The sequence below is a fragment of the Athene cunicularia genome (assembly GCF_003259725.1).
Source record: "Athene cunicularia isolate RWA chromosome 2 unlocalized genomic scaffold, athCun1 chr2_part1, whole genome shotgun sequence".
Classification (NCBI taxonomy): domain Eukaryota; kingdom Metazoa; phylum Chordata; class Aves; order Strigiformes; family Strigidae; genus Athene; species Athene cunicularia.
The window spans coordinates 138,981,253-139,001,669 of NW_020799095.1; the positions used below are offsets into that span (position 1 = coordinate 138,981,253).

General features: G+C 43.4%; 1 protein-coding gene across 1 annotated transcript in view; it reads right to left on the reverse strand.

Moving 5' to 3' along the window:
* EXT1 (exostosin glycosyltransferase 1) overlaps positions 1-20,417 on the reverse strand; it is a 128,299-nt gene that overhangs the window by 25,827 nt on the left and 82,055 nt on the right. The window contains exon 2 of the mRNA XM_026842889.1: positions 747-840. Within this exon, the coding sequence (XP_026698690.1) occupies positions 747-840 (94 nt within the window). The remainder of the gene's footprint in view (positions 1-746; positions 841-20,417) is intronic.

Below are 20,417 nucleotides of genomic sequence, written 5' to 3' on the forward strand. Positions count from 1 at the left end.
CCCCACAGAAATCCAGACAACAGTCCCAGAGGGGAGCTGCAGCATCTTCCAAGATGCTCTGTAAGGCTGACTGAAGATCCAGGACCCCAGGGCTGAGCTGATGCTTGCCAAAAAGAAAGATCACACTGGCTACAGTGACTCAGGAGCCCCTTTGCATTGCCCTCTGCTGCTGGCCAACAGCAAAAAAGGGAGATCATTAACCAAAATGTTTTTAAAAGGTGAAAGGGATGCAGGTGCTGTCCCAGACACTATGAGTTCCCTGAGATCAGCCTATGTCCACTTTCATGTGAAGCTTCCATCTGAAGCTTTACAACCTCCAGGCCACCTTCTGCATGTTCAGCAAGCACCGTCTCAAGATAGGCAATGCATAGAAGGTCTGTTTTGGCTAAGTGAAAACAAAAACTTATTTTTACCGCCCCAGGGCTTACTTGTAGAGGCCAGTGTCTCCCACGGGAAGTCTCACAGCTTGATAAAATACTGCTCTAAACTGGTCTAACCCGTCACCCTCACCACATCCAGGGAAAACCTTTTCCTCGAGGTAACGCAACTCAACCTTCAGATGAGCTCAGTGCTCAGCTCCTCCTGGGAAGAAGCTGCCAATTGCTCCAGAAGTATGAATAGAGGCTTTCGCAAAGTGGATTACTGTCCACAAGGGAAATGAAACACATTTCCCTCTTTCCCACCTCTTTGCTATTGCATGCTGAATTGCAGCCAGTGTAGCCAATGCTTTAAACTGCAGTTCTTACCTGCAAGGCTTCCAGAAACCTGAAAGAGCCAAGCCTGCGGCCACGGGGAACCAGACAGAAAGTGGCATTGTGCAGCATTTCACGGTAATCATACCTAACAAGAACAGGGGAGAAAAGAGAAAATTCAATTAGCAGTGAGTCACTGGGTGTGAAAATGCAAACAGCTGTTGAGACACATCTGGATAAAATCATCCCTGACCAAGACCGCTCATGACCAGGTTAGCTAGCTCCCTCCATGCACGTGTGTCAGCCATGTCCCCAGCTCCTTTCTGTTCACCCTCAGGAGCAACCACCATGGGATACTGCTGGGATGAGCGGTAATGAAACTGAGAAGGAAGGAAGTAACTTTTCCTTGGCAATAATCAGCTGTTTCTATGTAAAGAGGTGTGCATGAGTTCTAACAACAAACTCAGATTAAGTGTTTTGATAGCCAAAATATTGTTGTGGCACTTCTGTGACCCTGATTTCTGTTTGGATTTAGTCAAAGTCATGCACAACTGCATTCATTTCTGTGCAAGAGGCTTGTACAAAGCAAAAAATATTCAAACTATGCCAAAGAAATCCTCCCTTATCAAGCAGGCACTAAAAAAAGGATAGGGGGTTACAATGACACACTTGGTGGTTATTGTCAAGTGTGGTGAGAGGGATAAACTGCCAAATTTTGGCAATTAAACACATAGTTCCAATGACCCCTGCTCCTCTGATTAAACCTTTAAATGCTTATAGACATTCCTGTTTTGCTTTTATTTTTTTCCTGATTCCATCAATCCCCTGAAAACCATTCACCAAAACCACCTATCAAATCCTAACAGTTTCCAGCCTGTTATTAGCTAATTGTACTTCTGGCAAACTCATGGAACTGTGAATGGCATTGACCTCATCTGAGACAAAAGGATCCAGATTAAACACCCTCCATTCTCCAGAGTGTCCTGGACTCTGCAGGCAGATGTTATTTTGACAGTAACTTGTGGCACTGAAATTGCCTAACACTAATAATCTAATTTAACTGTAGCCTGCAGGCAGAGCAATTTTTTTTTCTATGCTTGTATATGTGCATGTATATACATACGTATATGTTATATATAAAGAAGTCTGGACCTACGTTTGTATTCTCACACAGGCCAGACAGATGGGATAAGCCAATTTTCAATTATAAGCTCCATCTTTAGGAAGAGACATCTTGCAAAGGCCCATTTGCTTAAACAAGCATGTATAGCTAATTTGCACAAGAAAAGGTCACTGTGAATGGATTAAGATTATCTCCACTGAGAGTAAAATAAAACCTCTCATTGCATTAATTAAAACTACAAAACAGACTTCAAAGTACATTTTTAAAAAAATTATATCTCAACTTTGGTTAAAATACATATATACATATTCCATCTGAGCGGCAGTAATTTATTTTTGTCCGTGTGGGATATTGATTGGCAGCCATGTCCCAGCTCACCAACCAGCAATGACACAGCACACAGGGGAAAATATTAGGAAACTGGAATACCAAAATAATAAAAAAAGTTGCCATTTTTAAGTATTTCTTTTTTACATACCGAGAGGCTCATCGCTTTCACTGTATATTGTATGACAGAAAAAATTAATAAATACCAAAAATAGAATACCCTGTAGGGCTAGAATATGCCAGTCAGAAGTCCCCGATCATTAACTAGCTAAAAATGTAAAATCCTGTTAATACCCTAGAATGCAACAATATCCACAAAATGTCAATGGCAGAACCAGAACACAAAGAAAAGCAGAGAACGAGGCCAGAGCAAGTGAGTCCTCCATATGCCAGCAACATCTTAGATTGGGCACATTTTCTTTCGTATCTAATTTGCTGATATTAGGGTAGATTTACAAAGGAAAAAAAAGAAAAGAATTTTGTTGACCACTTCCCACCTGGAAACCTGTTAATGTCTTGCTCCCATTTGTGCGTTTTAAAGCCCAACGTGTGATTTATTGCTGAGCTCTGGAATAGCACAGTTCATGGTCATCAAGTAATTTATCTACATCATACATACACAGAGAGCCTCATCCTAACCTTGATGTATAGGCACAAAATTTCCACTCACTTCAGGGAGAACCTGCAAATACAGCAGAAGCAGACCCAAAGTAAAGCAATAGCCATCAAGAGCTGCTGCAGTGAATGAATTGCACCAGTGATTCTTCTCATGAACAAATTTCTCTGCAATTTCAACCCAAATGTTTTAAGGTGACTTGACATGATCTTTGAGCGCAGCGCTAAGGGACTGATTTCCAGTTCAGTCTCCCTCAGTGACCACTCCAGGATCAAGCATCTATTTGAAATCCTTAAACACAAGGTGCTAATTTTACTCCTACTAGTGTGTGGGTAGCATGTGAAGCAACAGGGGCACCCTGTCTCAGCTGAAAGACAGAAGATAGCCCAGTATGTTTAAATATGAATTTGGAAATGTCTTTCACATAACACATGTAGCCAGCCATAAATACATAAACATCTATGTCAAGCTGCATGCATAGCTTTGTAATATGAAGCACCCCTTGCAGAAGAAATTGTTCACATGTACCAAACAGTACTTCAGATTCAAGTTTGCAGCAGAGACCATTTCACGTTTTTCTCAGACTGCCAGGCAGCATTCAAAGGAGACCTTGGCCACAAAAATGTCACCTGGTGAATGAAGCTTGAGCCCACAGGCCATGACAGGACAGAAGGAGTCAGGGCAACCCTCAATTTCAGACTCCTTCCCATTCAGCCCTGTAGGAACCACGCACACAGAGCTTTGAGTCCTGCTGGTGTTTTGTCAGGGAGGGAAAATTGCTTATGTACGACTGGCATTTTTTTCCACACAGGAAACATACATGTCTGACCTGAAAAGATCTTTGCACATCCCTTAACTCTGACTTGAAATGCTTTCAGTGAAGTCAGTGAGATAATCTCTATGATTAAAGGTAGGTATCTGAGTTAAATCTTTCCTGGACTTGAAATTTCTCCTTCACTTGTCCAGGGGAGAAATTGGAGCTGGCGCAGATGTCCAGGAACATCTTCTCAGCTAGAGCATGACACTTACACCTTGAGTACCAATCTGGCATCTATTGCAAATACCAGTATCTTATCAATGACAGGCTTGATTTCCTCACCATCTTCAGCAACTCATCTCAACAAGACCTCAGGAAGGCAATGAAGTATTATAACCCTGCTCGCAACTGGTGGAGGGGCCTTAAGTTACAGAGAAAATAGTGAAGTGTTTAAAAGAGGTTCTTCCAGAGCCGCCTCTTCTCCCCTGGCAGTGGGGGTTATATCTGTTTTCAGAACTACTTATTTCCATTAGCCACCAATGTCTGAAGATGGCAGGGGGATATGTTATGGTATTCCAGCCTGCATTGCTGTGTTTTCTGCAAACCTAGAGCTGCCAGTTTGCGGGGACAGCTCTGTATTACCTCCCTATCCAGATGCTCTGGTTTTACTGGGCTACGGAGATTTTTAAGGCTCTGCTTTCAGCTGAAGAATCAGAGCGAAGACCCACACCGCAAGGCACAGTGCAGGTGGCCAGCCAGGCACTTACTTCTGCCTTACTCGTGCTGCTTCGGTGTCGCATTCCTTCTGGTGCTTTCCTTTCCTTTACTCCTGGCAGTTAATCTTCCTGAGCATTTGCTGTAGGAAAGCTTTGAGAGGGGTCCTCTGCTTTGCTTGGAGGTATTTATTTCCAGAAAGCTCCTGGTTTCCACATCAGAAGACTGCCAGGGAGAGGGGGCACATGCTTATTGCTCATATTCCTGTATTCCTTCATTCTGCACGCTTGCACGGAGGTAACATTTTACTGCCAATTTTAGGGTCGGCTTGGCCTGGGCCTCAGCTGCATCATTCAAACATGTTAAAATCCAAAATGCATATGCCTTTAAAATGACAGTCAGGGCTTTAAAACTAAAATAGCTACAGATTTAACCCAAACCTGGCATCCCTCTGTAAGGATCAGCAGTGTATTTTATTAACTTTCAGGCTACCTTCTCTAATGATTAAGTGCACCTTGTTCACAGCTAATATCTTTTTAGGCAGCATAAAAAAAAAATAGAACTATTTGTAATCAATTCTAATTTATTCACACTCTAATTGAAATATCCCCTCCCTGCTACCACCCAACGCTGAGAAAGCGTGTTCAGCCCCATCTATCACGCAGGTGTAAACACTGCAATGGTAATACTCGAAGGAGAAACCCTGCTCAGCCAAGTGCTCTTGCCATTTTAACTTCTTGATCCTTCTGTCTTTCCCCACCCCTTTCTTTTTTTTTTTTTTTCCTTCTAATGTGCTGACCTTGTCAATCAGCATGTGGATTAGTGGGCTGCTTGGGATTCCTGGTTCACCATTATCCCAAGGAGCCAGGGCAGGCTGCAGAGGCTCTGCAGTGACTAATCAGCCATGCCATACATTCCTTCTTACAGCTTAAGCATTTCCCCATGTTACCACAGTTAAGAGATTGTAAACTAGCCTGGGAAACATTTTCACTACCAATTTTAATATAAACTATTTTTTCCAAAGCCACATTGATTCAAGAGAGGTCTAAACAGACATTGGCTGTTTAGACCAGCAGGCATGTCCAGCTACCCAGATGATTATCATACTTTTATCCAGCTATATGTCACCTGTCACATAGGAATCACAAAGCACTGTACATATTTTCTTATCTAATCCTCTGAACACTGATATGGGATGCCATCACCACTCCCATGTTGTAGATGGAAAACCTGAGATACAGATGACTGGTGGCTTCTCCAGCAGCTAGACAGACCTTGGCAATGCTAACCTCCAGCGTCCTCACCTGCCTCCCTCCTCTCCACTGATACAGCACTCACCAAAAACCAGCCATATGTTACGGCTATCAAAATTCAGATGGAAATACAGAAGCAGCACCCAAACCAAATACAGTGGGTTTAACCCAAACCAAATATAATGGGTTTAACCCAGCAGCACATACTTTAACAGTGCCACACATAATCCATCTTTTGGAAGATGCTGGAGCTCGTCTTTGGCAGGGAGTATCAGAACATATCACTGTAGATGTCAGATGGGACTAGAGTTGTTTTTTAATTTCCCAAGCCAAAAACTGTGATGGCACATAACCAACTATGTCCAGGGCTCCCTCCCTGAATCTGCAAGCTCATGAACACATGCTGCATCTTCCAAAAGTCTCTGCATCAGTTCAAGTGCTACAATAAAGGCATACATTAAACACCTAAAACACAAGACTAAATGGCGGAGTGTTTCCAAGTTTTCCAGCATATTCAGTTTCAGCTATTAAGCAATCGGCCAGTTTTCCGTGTGTGAATGCCTAATGCAGATGGCTCTGAACTACTGGCTGGAGAGCCTGAAAAGAAACTCACTCTGTCACACAGAGTGTCTTGTTGCTTGGTTTCCATTAAGGTATGTTGGCTTTTAAATAAACTGTCAAGTAAAACTTGGCATTGAAAACACCAAGTGAGTAACTGTCTTTGTAGAAAACCTGACAGCTCAGCTGTGCGTCAGATAGATAGCTGCCCAAGACTGAGCTCGAAAGGCTAACGCAGCCTACTTGGAAGGGTGCCGTCGCCGTGAACTGCTTGCTTTTAGATTTACGGCTGCGCAAGGCTTTGGGGTGATCTTAATGCCAGTTAACAGGCTACTGGCTGGCAGTTCATCTCCCTCTCCGCAAGCGCCGGTTCTGGAATTAGAAAGTTTGGAGGTGCAAAAACATAATTGGAAAACTTTTTTTTTTCCCTGCTTAAAGGGCTAATTGATTTCACAGGTGTTTAATTATCATTTGCTGTGAGATAATACCTTGTAGTGCCATAAAAAATGGATTTAATTTTCGAGTGCTTGCAAAACCATTGCCAAAGCCAAGTTAGAGCTAAAGCTAGATAATTATTCTATAAATCAAACACACTGCCTCCTTTCTTTGAAATTTTTAATACTTGGCTATAATGATATCTGACGACCTTGAAACTAACATAAAAAGGATTTTCTTGCCAAGTGCTGAAAGGCAGCCATTGGAGTATTTCTTTCAGCATGGTTCATTACCACAGCCGCTGCCGCCATGCTGCCCTGGCTGAAGGACTCCGAGGGATGCTACAGTGTAAATACAGAAGCAGCAGCGTGCGTGATTTCAGCATACAGATATGAGCATGGACATGGGTTTGAGAGCATGGGTCCAATCTGAAAATGCTGCTGTATTAACGAAAATCCCACGATTCTTCTAGGCCAGGCAACAGAAGTGAAAATCTGCAAATGCTCACCAACTAATGTTAAGCTACGACTGTTTTTGCCAGCATCTTTAGTTCAGAAGGTTGTATTAACAAAGAAAAATGGGGAAGTAGCATTTCCACTTTAATGTACTGTTAAAGGAACTTTGTTACAGTTAAGATGGACAGTCGTTGAAATTTAAATAATCTTTAAAGTCTTTAGTGACATCACGGTTGGATTCAGTTCCCTTCAATATTATGCACAGAAGCACTTGGATACACAAGCCATTAAAGTCAATGCACATTCTAACAAATAAAAATGCCCTAACGATTTTTGTCTAAATATTTACACAGAATGCCCTGTAAATCTATACAGTGCATGCAAAGCATGCCCGACATTTGGACTGACAAATACTTCCCAACTGGCTCCCAGTGTGGCCATTACACCACCTAGAACAAGTAGTCTTATAGAGTAGCAAATGTGGTCTCACCAACATCAACTGACGTTTAAAGATAACTGCTTATTTAACACGTGTGCCAGAGAGGGTTCATAAGTACCATGTCAGAGGCGAACCTTGCCAAGGTGCCTCTTTAGGCGGTGTTATGCCCCAGTTACCAGCAACCCGCTAATAGCATCATGTAGCACTTCTTCTAAAACCAAATGCTGGCTCCTAGGCACTCTAAGAGTGCCTGTTTCACAGCAGCACCTCACTGTGCGGGCAGCAAAAAAATTCACAACACTCCTGAATAAGAAAAGTCCATGAGGAAGTAAAGGCACCGATTGCTTGTATCTTCTGAGGAATGTAAATGCAGCACCACACATTGTGAATTCAATACTCTCTAGGTTGGTGGGCAAGCACTGAAGATGCTGATGCTCGCATGCACGGATGCATGCACAGGAACACACACACACAGCCACAGGGTAAGATTTTACACAGACCCACCTCCCCCACCACCCACTCTGAAGTGACATAAATATATATGAATCCTCTGCCTGAAATGTGTCTGCCTGGCACCTATTGCCCATCAAGCTGCTGGACCCTTACAAGGTAAAGATGAGACCAACCTGTTAAGATGATCCAGTGGTTCAGGCAGGCTCTTTCTAACAGGATTCTTCTAACAATAAATTATGCCAACACTTTGCATCATTATGGTACCTCTAGCTTGCCATTTTCTGGAGATCACAAACTCCCTTTTGAATATTTTAATATAAATAACAGCCTGCTGGCAGGAGAACAAAGCAGCATCTCCATTTCACTGATGGGGAAACTGCCACACAGCCTGAATTTAGGCTTTATCTCTACTCAACCTTGTTCTCCAGTAGTCTGCATAGAAAAATGCAGGAGTCAGCTGCAAGTAATATCTAACTCTTGACAGTGTGCTTTGGCATTTCAACAGAGAACTAACATCCCGGGCTGCATCAAGAGGTGACTCTCCCCCTCTACTCTGCTCTCGTGAGACCCCACCTGGAGTGTGCTGTGTCTAGCTCTGGGGCCCCCAGCACAAGAAAAACATGGACCTGCTCGAGCGGGTCCAGAGGAGGCCACAAAGATGATCAGGGGGGCTGGAGCACCTCCCTATGAGGACAGGCTGAGAGAGTTGGGGGTGTTCAGCCTGGAGAAGAGAAGGTTCTGCTGAGACCTTATAGCTTCCTTCCAGTACTGCAAGTGGGCCTACAGGAAAGATGGGGAGGGACTCTTTATCAAGAAGTGTAGGGACAGGATGAGAGGTAACAATTTTAAACTGAGAGAGGGTAGATTCAGATTAGATACAAGGAAGAAATTCTTCACTGTGAGGGTGGTGAGACACTGGCACAGGTTGCCCAGAGAAGCTGTGGCTGCCCCCTCCCTGGCAGTGTTCAAGGCCAGGTTGGACGGGGCTCTGAGCAACCTGGGCTAGTGGAAGGTGTCCCTGCCCATGGCAGGGGGTTGGAACTAGATGAAATCTAAGGTCCCTCCCAGCCCAAACCATTCTGTGATTCTATGATTCTAATTTTTAAAATTGGAGATATTATATTCTGTACTTCACAGAGTGACTTTGTTCAGACTTTAGCCTTCTCCTAGCATTGAAGCAGTGTCAAACACTTGGCAGGAGTAACTATGACTCTCTTAAGACAGAATTGTAATTACTAACTGGGTGTAGCTGCAGAGGCCATACCTCCATGTGGTCCTTCTGGATGCCCCTCGGGGTAACCAAACTGGCCTGTGCCCCAGTCTGGGATTTATGGCTACTTCCTCCCTATCGAGCGGCCTCACCAATCGCTTGATAGTATTTTTTTGTGAAACAAATAAATATGGCATCGACACCCAGGTCGATCGCCCAAGAGCCCCTGCCCACTGGCTTGGTAAATCAGGCAATCCTGGCAGGTCTTGAGGGGAGACCATTGAGCCGTATTTACCCTCACCCAAAAAAGCCTTGCCCACGGGCTTAGTAGGTTGGGCAAAGCCTGGCAATCCTTGAGGGGGGACTGATGGGTTACGACCACCCTCACCCTACACTTTTACTGACTGTCACGGCGAGCAAGTTTCTACCAACGGTCAAGGGCCAGACTGGATTGACCTCTGTGGGCTGCCCTGGTATGATCCACCTCTGGTTGCATTGGGCATTGAGAAAGGGGAGACACAAGTCATACCAGACCTTGGCCAGGAATGGAGTTGTGAGCCTAACAGTCAACGGCTGTCCCTACCAACTTAAAACAGACTCAGTGGGGGTCTCTTTCAACTGTTACAAGTCGTGTCAGATGATATTCCACCACTCTCCGCATCCAAATATTGACAAATAGGTGGACAGGCCACCTGCACTTAACTTGGAAAAGAAACAATGTAACTTGTTTGAAAAATAGACCCATCTGGTCCCATTAACCAACCTCACATGCTGTGACACTCCAGCTGTGAACGTTTGGGGTAATTTCCCACTGCAAAGCAGGTTTTCTTACTGATTTATTTGATAACTTTTTTTTTTTTTTTTTTTTTTTTTAAAAAAGCCCAATACTGGAATTTCAGTTACTAAAGCATTGGTTTGGAATAAAGACCCAAACCAAGAAAAATCCATACTGCATTTTCTGAACAAAGAAATGAATTTTAGCTCATCTGCCACCCACCCTAATTTTGAGATTATAGGACATACCTGAAAGCCTCAGAGTGCAGAGAAATAAAAGACTTATTGTGAGATCTCTCACCTGTCAACACCTGTCGGCTCTGAAGCAGATGATTCCCTCCTGCCTGTCAAAAAAAAAAAAAAAAGGCCTCCAAATCTTCTTAATTATTTTTAAATAGCTCTTTACTGAAAACTTTAGGCTAAAAAATGCTGAAGAGGATCAGTTTTCTAGAGTTTCATGCTTCAGTATCCGGGGCTACTGAATGTTTTAACTAACCTAGAAAGAGAAATGGCTGATTACAAGTCCTGGATGGTAAAATATTAATAAAATCAGTGCTTTGTACCTGTTTATGCCAGAGTCCAATAACCAGATCCAGTAGAGTCCAGGGGACTCCAGCATAAAGAACACTGTCCTCTCCATTAAGCTGCCTGTAGGACTGGGACTTCAGCAGGATAGTAGAGAAAGTACAAACCCCTAAAGATTGAATTAGAAAGGGTTATCGTTTCTATTCTTGCTTTGAATGTCTGGCTGAGCTCTTTACCAAACGATTTAGAATAGTCCTTATGAAGCTTATCATTTTCTATTCAGCTCCACAGATTTTCCCATTACGGCTATCGAGCTCCTAAGTGGCTTGTTGGCATCTTTAAAAGTTATAGTCCTCCAGACACAACATCTAAAAATGGAAAGCAAAGATGATGTGCAATACTGACTCTAATTATGCAGGAGTTCATTTCTATGAATGACTGGATTTGTTTCCAAAACAAAAAGAGGGACTTTACACAGGAACTGCTGGCAGAACCCTGTGTTGTCTAGGCATGCCGACCCAAAACGTGACCATGCTTGGAGGAAAAATTAGTTCAGCAAATCCATGGAACAACTTTGAAATAGAGAAGTGATTTATTTTTACTCCTAAGAAGTCAGCTGCAGCTTAGTCCCCAGGAGTGGTAACACCATAGCATAAGTAGATACTTCAATATTTTGGTTGTTTATTAGTCCTCATATTTGCCTTCATCTCAGAATCTCAAAGTATTTTCTTTCTTCTTTCTATAAATGAGACAAGCTACCTCAAAGATAGAAGTAGGACACAAAATAGACAGAACAAACAAAAGAACCCTAATTCTGTGTATTCTGATTTTGTAGAACTGAACTTTAGGGTGAAATTCCAGCACAGTTACATCCAGGGTGGGTTTCCACTGACTGACAGCAGGTGCTGATCTTCTGTACTTAATAAGGAGTAACTCTGGAAATAAAGCAGTGGAGGAGTGTGAACTGTGGAAGGGCAGGGAAGGGCAGGAAACCACAGGTTTTTTTCCTTATTGCAGTCAACTGTGAGTATTAAAATAATTTTTACTTTCTGAGAGAAAAGAGGAGATATCAGGAAGAAATATAAAAATGCACTGATAATTGTTTTTCAGTGATGCCTCCCATTCCTGTCCTCAGTTCTGTTAACATAAACCTCAATTAGGCCACTCCATGTGCAGTTTGAGAAGGAGGAAGACTGTGTTTCACTGAGTCGCCACGTAAAATGAGATCTGTCACTCCGCAGATCTGCTCCTTCTCTGTGTTCACTTACTTCTGCTGACTACAGTAAAATCAAAGTTTTCTACTGTTTGCTCTTCTCAGCAAAAAAAAGGCAGCTAAAACAAGAGCATGGCTGTTCTGCATCTCTGCTTTACCAAGTCCCCTTCAGAGTTAGGACTGCTCTCCTCCTTAGCCAGAGGAAAACATGAGCCACACACCATTAAGTTTAGAATTGCAGCTGGTTTTTGTTAGGCAGTTTTTACCTTCTACAGGGATGTTTAGACAACTCCAGTGATCTTCAGTTGATGTTACACCAGGTCAGGATGTCTATATTCCATTCAGTAGGGCTAGAGGGAGTCTTACACCCTTTCAACAGGACAAGGGGCAGTGGTTTCAAACTAAAAGAGGGTAGGTTTAGATTGGATATAAGGAAGAAATTTTTCATGTTTAGGGTGATTTGACACTGGAACAGCTTGTCCAGAAAAGTTGTGGATGCCTCATCATTGGAAGTTTTCATGGTCAGGTTGGTTGGGGCTTTGAGCAACCTAATCTATTGAAAGATGTCCCTGCCACTGCAGGGAGGTTGGACTAGATGATCTTTAAGGTCCTTTCACACCCAAACCTTTCTATGGTTCTACAATTGCCCATGGTGGCACATGGACTTTTAGGTCCCAGCCTGAGAATGCAAAATTGCTGTCTAAAACCCCCAAAAGCATGCTTGCATCCATGCATACTTACATGTACACACTTCCCCACTATTTACAAAGGACTTTCATCTGGAAACCACTGATGCATGTGCATAGCCTTCTTCCCTTGACTGATCCTGGCCTGACAGAAAGAAACTCATATGATTTTTGCAAAATTACTTTTTCAAAAATCAAGGTCCTTTTTGAGTACAAAGTTAGAGGAATAACCAACCAAAGCAAATTGAAAACCTCATTTTGAAGAAGAGCTCTTCTCAGGCATGCAAAGTGAGTCTTTTGAAAACTAGTCTGCAAATATAAGTGCCAAACACTATCTAAACCAGACCATATCGCAATTCTGAGCGCCGCTTTTCATTTTGCTCCTATGAGTCCATGGGAAACCACATACCTGCTGATGGTGAATGCCTGACTGCTCATATTTGTAGCCCTAATGCATCACCGCAGTGTCAGGCATCTGAGCTATGTTGGGACCAATCCTAAGAGATGCAGACAGTGTTTCTCAGTCCCTATCGACACCCTCTCCTGCTCCCGGCACTCAGCACTGCACAGAATCATCTGTTTCGCTTTTTTAGCATTCCTGCCCCGCTGGGCAGTGTCTGCCTGAACGTGCTACGTCTGTTTGCGAGCTAATGCATTATTTACACAAACTATTCAGGCATAGCAGCAAAGATATAAAACATTTATCAACAAAGGGACCAGTTTGTCATTTTAAAATAATTATGTTTCTTTAAAGAAACCAACAAATTCAGTTGTCTCAGAATTATTTATTAGGTTGCACAGGCTTGAAAGGACTCTCTCTTTTGGAGGGAGGAGTCTCTACTCCAAATAAAGCTTTAACTGTGAGAAATTTTATACCTCAGCAAGGAAATCTCAAGATCACAGGTTTCAAAGCCAGAACCCTAATGAGAAGCACAGGTTAGGTTAGGCATATGGTGGCACCTTCTGCTGTCATCTGCCAGACACTGAAACACCTTGAATGAACTATGGGATTGCAAGGCAGGGAACTCCCAAGTGTGTTTGTATTTCTGCTTTGCTGTCAGCAGCTGGAGCACAACTACACCACACTTAACACCTGGGAGCAGCTCTACCAGTCCCAGCCCTGCTGGGAAGTGTGCAGAGCCAGCCTGGCACTGCCTGGCAAAAAAAGCAATTTGCTCTCTACCTGCTCCCTGCCCTGCCCTGCCCTGCCTTTTTATACTTCCTCCAGCAATTCAGATGCAAGGACAAATGGAAAGGGAAAGACATCGGCATGCAAGTGCTCAGATCAGAGAGAGACCTGTGATCTGGTGTGCTTTGCAGATTGCCAAGGAAAACATGACTGTCCAGACAAAAGGGTTTACAAGGGGATGCCAGCAGTGATCAGATTAGTCGAAGGAACAACAGCTCTTCAGCCAAGTGCTAACAGCCAACAGATGGAGGGGAATGATGTTGACTGTAAGAGAGGCCATACAATGATATAGTGCAACATGCAACTGGGCTGCTTTTTTATACAGGTGTGTTAATTTTTATATTTGCTCTGAAGTTTTTGTGTTTTTTAATTTTTTTTATTTTAACCTTCCAGTAATAAGCACAGAGCAGGTACAAACACATCCATAAAGGAAGCTTCTCTATCAGTGTAACTTCAACTTTCTACCTCTTATAAACCATAATTGCAGCACCCTGTGCTGGCAGGAGAACAGGCCGCACAGTTCGCAGCTGAGTCTGGGTTTTGTGTGCCGTGTCCCCAACCGGTATAAATGAGACCATGAGCTCTCTCTGCTAACTTCCGAGCAGCTGTTCTCCCCCAGCTCCCTGTCTCAGACTCCAGATGGGCTGTGATATAGGCATTTCCTACAGTAGCGCCTCAAATCACGTGTTAGACGTGTCAGCAATTTCTGCTGACATCGGAGGCTAAAAAGGTGCAGACCTGGAGCAGATTTTTTGGAACATCCTCATGCAGTGCAGACCTCTTTTACATACTGTTTAAGAGACTATAAAATGCAGTAAACCAAAATCCTCTGTAATGCTTGGCATCTGAAACAAGATGTTTTACCTTAGAAAGGAGCAATTCTGTAAAGGATTAGGGTCACCATGGACAAGCAGCTCAAGGCTGTTACAGAAGAGCAAATGAATCTTTAGAAACATCAACCACATTGTACACACAGAGAAGAAATTGTCCCTGTGTACCTAGAGTCAGTGAAGCAGATAGCAAAAAACATCCAGTGCTAGTACCCGCCCATTTTAGAAAGATGCTGAATAACTGAAAACAGAGAAAAGGGACAGAAAAGTTATTTAAGGGACTGTAGTAAATACCCTTCTGAGAGAGACTTTAAGACCTCAGCTTGTTCAGTTTATCAGAAAGAAGAGGAAGAAGCAGCTTCATTACAGCATGTAAGTGGCTCCACAGGGATAAAAAGAAAAGGAACCAAAAGTTCTACAACATGCTGAGAAGGGGCATAACAACAATCAAGAGGTGGAAGTTAAAAGTGAAAGAAACATCAACAGAAATCTGTACTAACACCCTGGCTCCGAAGGTACTTTAACCACTGAACCAAACTGCCACAAGAGATGGTGGCTCCTCCATTAAGTGATCTCTTGAAACTGGAAGCGAGTGCTTTGCCAGAGGATAGGCTGTAACTCATCCCAGTTTACTGGATGCAGCAGAGGGGTAAAGTGGGTGACACAGAATGACTGCAGTGTGGAGATCAGACAGAGTAATCTCCTGGTCCATCTGGCCTTCCATTTTCTGTAAAAGCTACCAGTATCTGGTGCTTTCTGATTGTCCTGAGCACAAAACCTCTACCTCCAATACTCCATCATTCAAACTTCATCCAATTAGATTAGTACTGAAATGCATGGGGGCATGAAAAGGGACAGTATCTTCTGATAAACAGTTGTGGCACTACTTAGATTGCTTTACTAGAGTTACAATAAATTCTGTAAGACTAAACAAAACCAGACTACACTCGATAACAAATAACTGCAGGATTTTCGCTACTTCAGACCAACACATTCAACTTAAGAATTAATTTATCTCATGAATGGGACAGTTTAAAATGTATCTATTGTTGTACACAATTAGTATTATATTTCTGTAGGTCTCAATTGGTTTAAAACTCTTCATAAAACTTTCCACAAGGATTATCATCACAATTAAAGTACCAAGTGAAAAGGTTCACTCTTTGACTATTATTTTGGTAAACCTAATAGATGCATCCATAAATTAGCAGGGAAGGAGGAAAAAACCCAAACCAACAAATGATTATACTTAGGTGGAAATTTTAAAATTATCTTTTTTAATGGATTACTGAAACCCTCCTGAGTACATCTGCAGATAGTGGAAACATGAATGGATAAAACTGGAAGCCTAGGGATTAGCAAAGTCATTACCACAATCACATTTTCCTTATGTGGAATATTTTGCCTTCTGCCCCCTCCACTCTTCAAAGGTTTATGATCTCTCATAATGCAGCCATTTTTTTTTCCACAAAAAGTACCAAGTCCTCTATAATTTAGTTGGAAACATTGGTGTTTATTATCTTTTGCAGTGAGCAGTCCTGTGTAGAACTAGTTTCTCATCATGCATTAATATTCTGGTATGGGAGGTTTGCAGAAATGGAGAAAGAACAAGAAATAAATTTGAAGGCAGCTCCTTGCCTATTTTGTCATCTCCCAGGTTAGTGTGTGTTCAGAGGGGAGGAAGGTCTGAGCACTGCAGTCACACCTCACAAATACAGTTTTCTTGGTTTATACCTTCATCTGCTCTGGGTTTTCTCACTCTGATGAGTAAATACATCTTCAGCAGAAACCCAACCAAGCAAGGAGCCATGTGGAATGTGCCTTGCCCACACCTCAGCATCTTGAGCTGGCTATGGTTTCCATCTCCCAGCTCCCCTCAGCCAGCACCGAAAGCAGCTTTGCACCTCACCTCGCTCACAGCGTCTCTCACCCCCTTCTCCCTTTTTGGCCTGACAGGTTTGGTGTGTTCTGCGGTGACCTTTTCTGTGGAGTTTTGAAGGATAACATAATTGCTGTCTCAGCAGATTCCCCAAGAAATTCATGAGAGAGCTTTCAGCTCCAGTTTTGTGAGGAATTTGGAAAAAATTAAGCCTTTAAAGCAACACATGACCTTACTGTCTGTCCCAGTGCTGCCACAAATGTCAAAAGCCTCAGCAAACACTGCTTGAATGAGAGATTTGACAAAAGCCCCATAGAGAAGTTATGGCAGATGATGTTAACCCGTTATTCTGTGAATTTTATCATAGCTGGTAATGTTGGGGTCTCTCCTCAACCCTCAGACTCCTGACATGTGCAAATTCATTTTGCCAAAGGACATAATCACAGTTACTGAATCACTGTGTGTTTAGACAAATGCTGCAGGGAAATGTCCGTGTACATCCTCTGTAGCTGTTTATATTCATCACAGCTGCAAACCAGCAGTCTCATAGCCTTGGGTCTTAATGAACCTACACTCTTAGTCATTTGCAGGAACATAACTAATTTGCACGTGCTACATGTGGAGGGAAGGGCAGCTTCAGTTGGACTGGAGGATATGCTGCTCCACAGTGTCCAAGGTGCGGTGGTACAGTGCTGCAGTGCTGCCTCCCCAGTAATACAAACCAGATCCCACTAAAAGGTGGTACCTGTCTCATCCAATTTAATTTCCAAGCAGAGGAGAACTTGGTAACCCCTGCTGCACAAGAGAGTAAAAAAGTGCCAAGGTCTGAAGGGAGCTGGTTCAGGAGAAGAGAGATGCTGTGTGGGAACACGAGCTTCCTGCCTGCTAAGGGAGAGCTGGGCTCAGGTTAACTGGGACTGAAAGGCCAAGCGCCCAGCAGAGTCATTCCTGTGGGCTGGCTGGGACCCAGCAGTGGCTGGTTCCCCAAAAGACAGGACGGCAGCCTACAGGCATGATCCTGCCGCTCAAGGCTCTTACTCACATACTGCTAAGCCTTGCTGTCCTCAGGGGCCAGCCCAGATGCTCTCATAAATTAGCAGCGAGGTCACCACAGCCAGGTTTTTGTTCATCCCGGTCTGCAATGGCCCAGCTGAAAGCTGTACTCTCTTCCCAGAGGCATGTGGCTGCTGACAGCAGTCCTGGGCCAAGGACACTTGCTGCCTGTGCCCAGGCGGCCCCGCAGACTGCTTCAGTGCCTTCTGCCCGCGGACACGGTGCCGCAGTGGGCATCCTCTGTAACCTCAGCCCCTGAGCTTCAGCCTTCGTTGTCTGAAAAATCTGGCCATGGTTTTCACACATTGACAGCAATAAGGCTTTTACTTTGCTCTGTCCGCTGCTTAGGAAAACACACCAAGGTCAAAGAAAGAACATGACTTGAAGGCTCTTCCCAGCAGCATCAGGGTCTCGGTGCCTAACAGAGGTTACGCCAGCAGGAAAAACGCTTCTGCCTCTGACGTCTGAATTGTGACCCCGAACAGCCAGTACCGGGTGAGTTTTGTGCTTAGCCCGAGGACTGTTTGTAAGATGATTGATGACGCACGCAAATGGGCTCTTGTTTGTCTTACTGTACACTGCAAATATTGCTTTTAACAATGAGGTTTTTGCCAAATGGTTCTGAACACACCCAAAATGGGATCCCGGAGATAAAACTGCAAAAGCAAAGTAATGTGATCACTGGCTGTCTTCCAAGAGGGACTGATCAATGTCGTCTGATTTGGGCTTAGCATGCAGGGCTGTTTCAGCAGAGGTGAAAAATAGATGCCAGTAATGTCACCTGCCCCCACCTCTGCTGCTCTTAGGATCAGGCTGGATTGCAGGGAGCTGTTGCACTGCTTTTAAGCTGACAATCCCACTCAGCTTCTGGAGCAAATCTAGTCCTTAAAATTTGAATTCCTTCAATTTCCAAACAAGAATTAATCAGAGCATGATTCTGAAGGGGTCTAAGTTAATAATAAATACACAAGTAAAGGTTTTGGTAGCAGCATCTCTAATTACTTTTACCAATCAGTAAAAAATTGGTGGTTACTGTATGATTGTACCATGTCCCCAGACCATACAAAACCGAATTCGCGCCTCTGAAAATTAGGTGTGAAAGGCTCATAAGAGGAAGGTAAGCGAGCTATTCCTCATCCGAGCCCCCTCCTGAGGTCAGGTGGATGATGTTGGCCAGATTCTGCTCTCAGTTACTCTGGTGTGAATCTCAGTGGATTTGCTCTGGATTTACACCGATGTAGCTGAGAAAAAAACCTGCCCTGTCAGTTTTCCTTCTTCGGTCACCATTCTTCTAAATCTTGGGCTCCATCTTAGATCTGCTTCTTCTTACAAGTTGCCTGACTTCACCACGATGCCAGCTGGCATCTCTCTGCTGATCTGCCAGCGTTTAGCTCTGAGGGTTTCCAGACAGCTTCACGTATACTTTCAGTTGTCAGAAAAAAATCAGCTCAAGAGGTAACTTGCCTATTCTGAGCGCAGTCATTCGGCTAACAGGCCCAAATGGCTCTGCCTGTGCCCCAGAAAAAAAAAAAACAGCAGCACCACAGAAATTGGAGTTTAATGTTCTGCATTTAAAGCTGAGGGTTTTTTAATCTTTGGCACCCGTGAAAGGCTGTTTTTCACAAAAATGAGTGATAAAACCCTGCAAGAAACACTCATCCCCAAACTATCTGTGTGGCTTTTGCACACATCTGTTTCTCTCCTGTCCTCAAGAGATGTCTAAAATCTAATTAACCAATTAATTTGCAAATATATTCTAATTTATTCAAGGCAGATTTTCTTAGTGTTAAACTATCTGACAGTGAACCATACGTTGTACACAGGAACAGGACTTCATTAAAATATCAAAGGTTACACAAATGGAATAAAAATTATATTTGTACTGCAGTCAGCACATACTTATATCCCCTAATGAGAAAATGTGTTTGTATTTCCCTATTTCTAATTTGTTTTTGCATGTTTGGTGTAAACCTGCACTTAATACATTTGCAACACCAAACTACTACACCTAGTGTGGAAACATGAATATCCTGAGAGGTTTCCACGTTCATTTAACTTGCAACAGAATTTAAATATACAAATAATCCACCATCGGCGCTCGTAAAACTCTTCTATCAACCTACGAATTGCCACAGCTCATTTGTAATTGAGAATTACAACTGTGTCCCCAGCCAGCCCCGCTCCTCCTGCCTCCCTCCATAGGTAGCACTGTTGGCTGGGAAATCTCAAGTTCTCATTGACGGCACTTGTGCAAAGCCATTCTAACGGAAAAAGCTGATGCCTTGTTCTTGATTGCTGCATTGAACTGCTTTCTTTATTTTTTTTTTTTCCCTAACTCAATAGCTGTGTGACTACAAAATACAACAGCTGGTTTCAATTCTGCCAGCTACTGGAGAGATTGTGTCATCCACCATCGCGTGGCATCAGTCACAGCTCCACTTGACCTTCTTGAAAGCACGGGAGATGTGCTGTTGTGCTCAGAAAAACCACCCAACAAAAATAACCCCTCCCCTATTTACTAACTCTCCAAGTATTTTATTATACAGCATTAGCACAAACAAAAATATGTTGTCTGTATACACCGGGCACAGGATTACTTCTTGAAGACATGAATACCAAACAGCAGTTTTCTTGACAAGCAACTTAGTAGTTTTATTATAGTTCATTACTCTCCAGTAGCATCATGGTCAATTAAGACCAAGTTGCAGTTCTTCTAGGTGTATATATGCATAAGGGACTGCTCTTATACTGAAAGGCACTAACTATATCTGAAATGCATTAAAAAATAAGGGACTTCCCCCACATCAGACAACAGATCAATGGCTGAGCTAAGAACAGCAGCCCGATCTCCTGGCACTGCAAACCCCGGGCTGTTGAGATGCACCCAAGCCTGCCTGCATGCCACCAGGGCTACATGCTCACAGCAGGCTCCACAAATCAAGCACTGCTCACAGCTGCAGGCGCCGGAGCGGCAGGAATTCACCAGCGGCAGTGCCAAGCCCTTGGGAATGGGGCTGGGGGCCGCTGGAGGCACAGCACCTCTCATGGGGTTTGACAGCCGAGTGGGATGGTCTCAGTGGGAATCGAGAGTGCTGGCAGCACTCTTCGTCATTAAAGGAGTAGGACCAGCCAGCTCTTCTGGGGATGGGTGAATTAGGTTGGAAGACCAGTAAAGGTGGGGAAAAAGGAAAACCCTATCTCTCATGCACACTATAAATTTCAAAATTACACTTCTC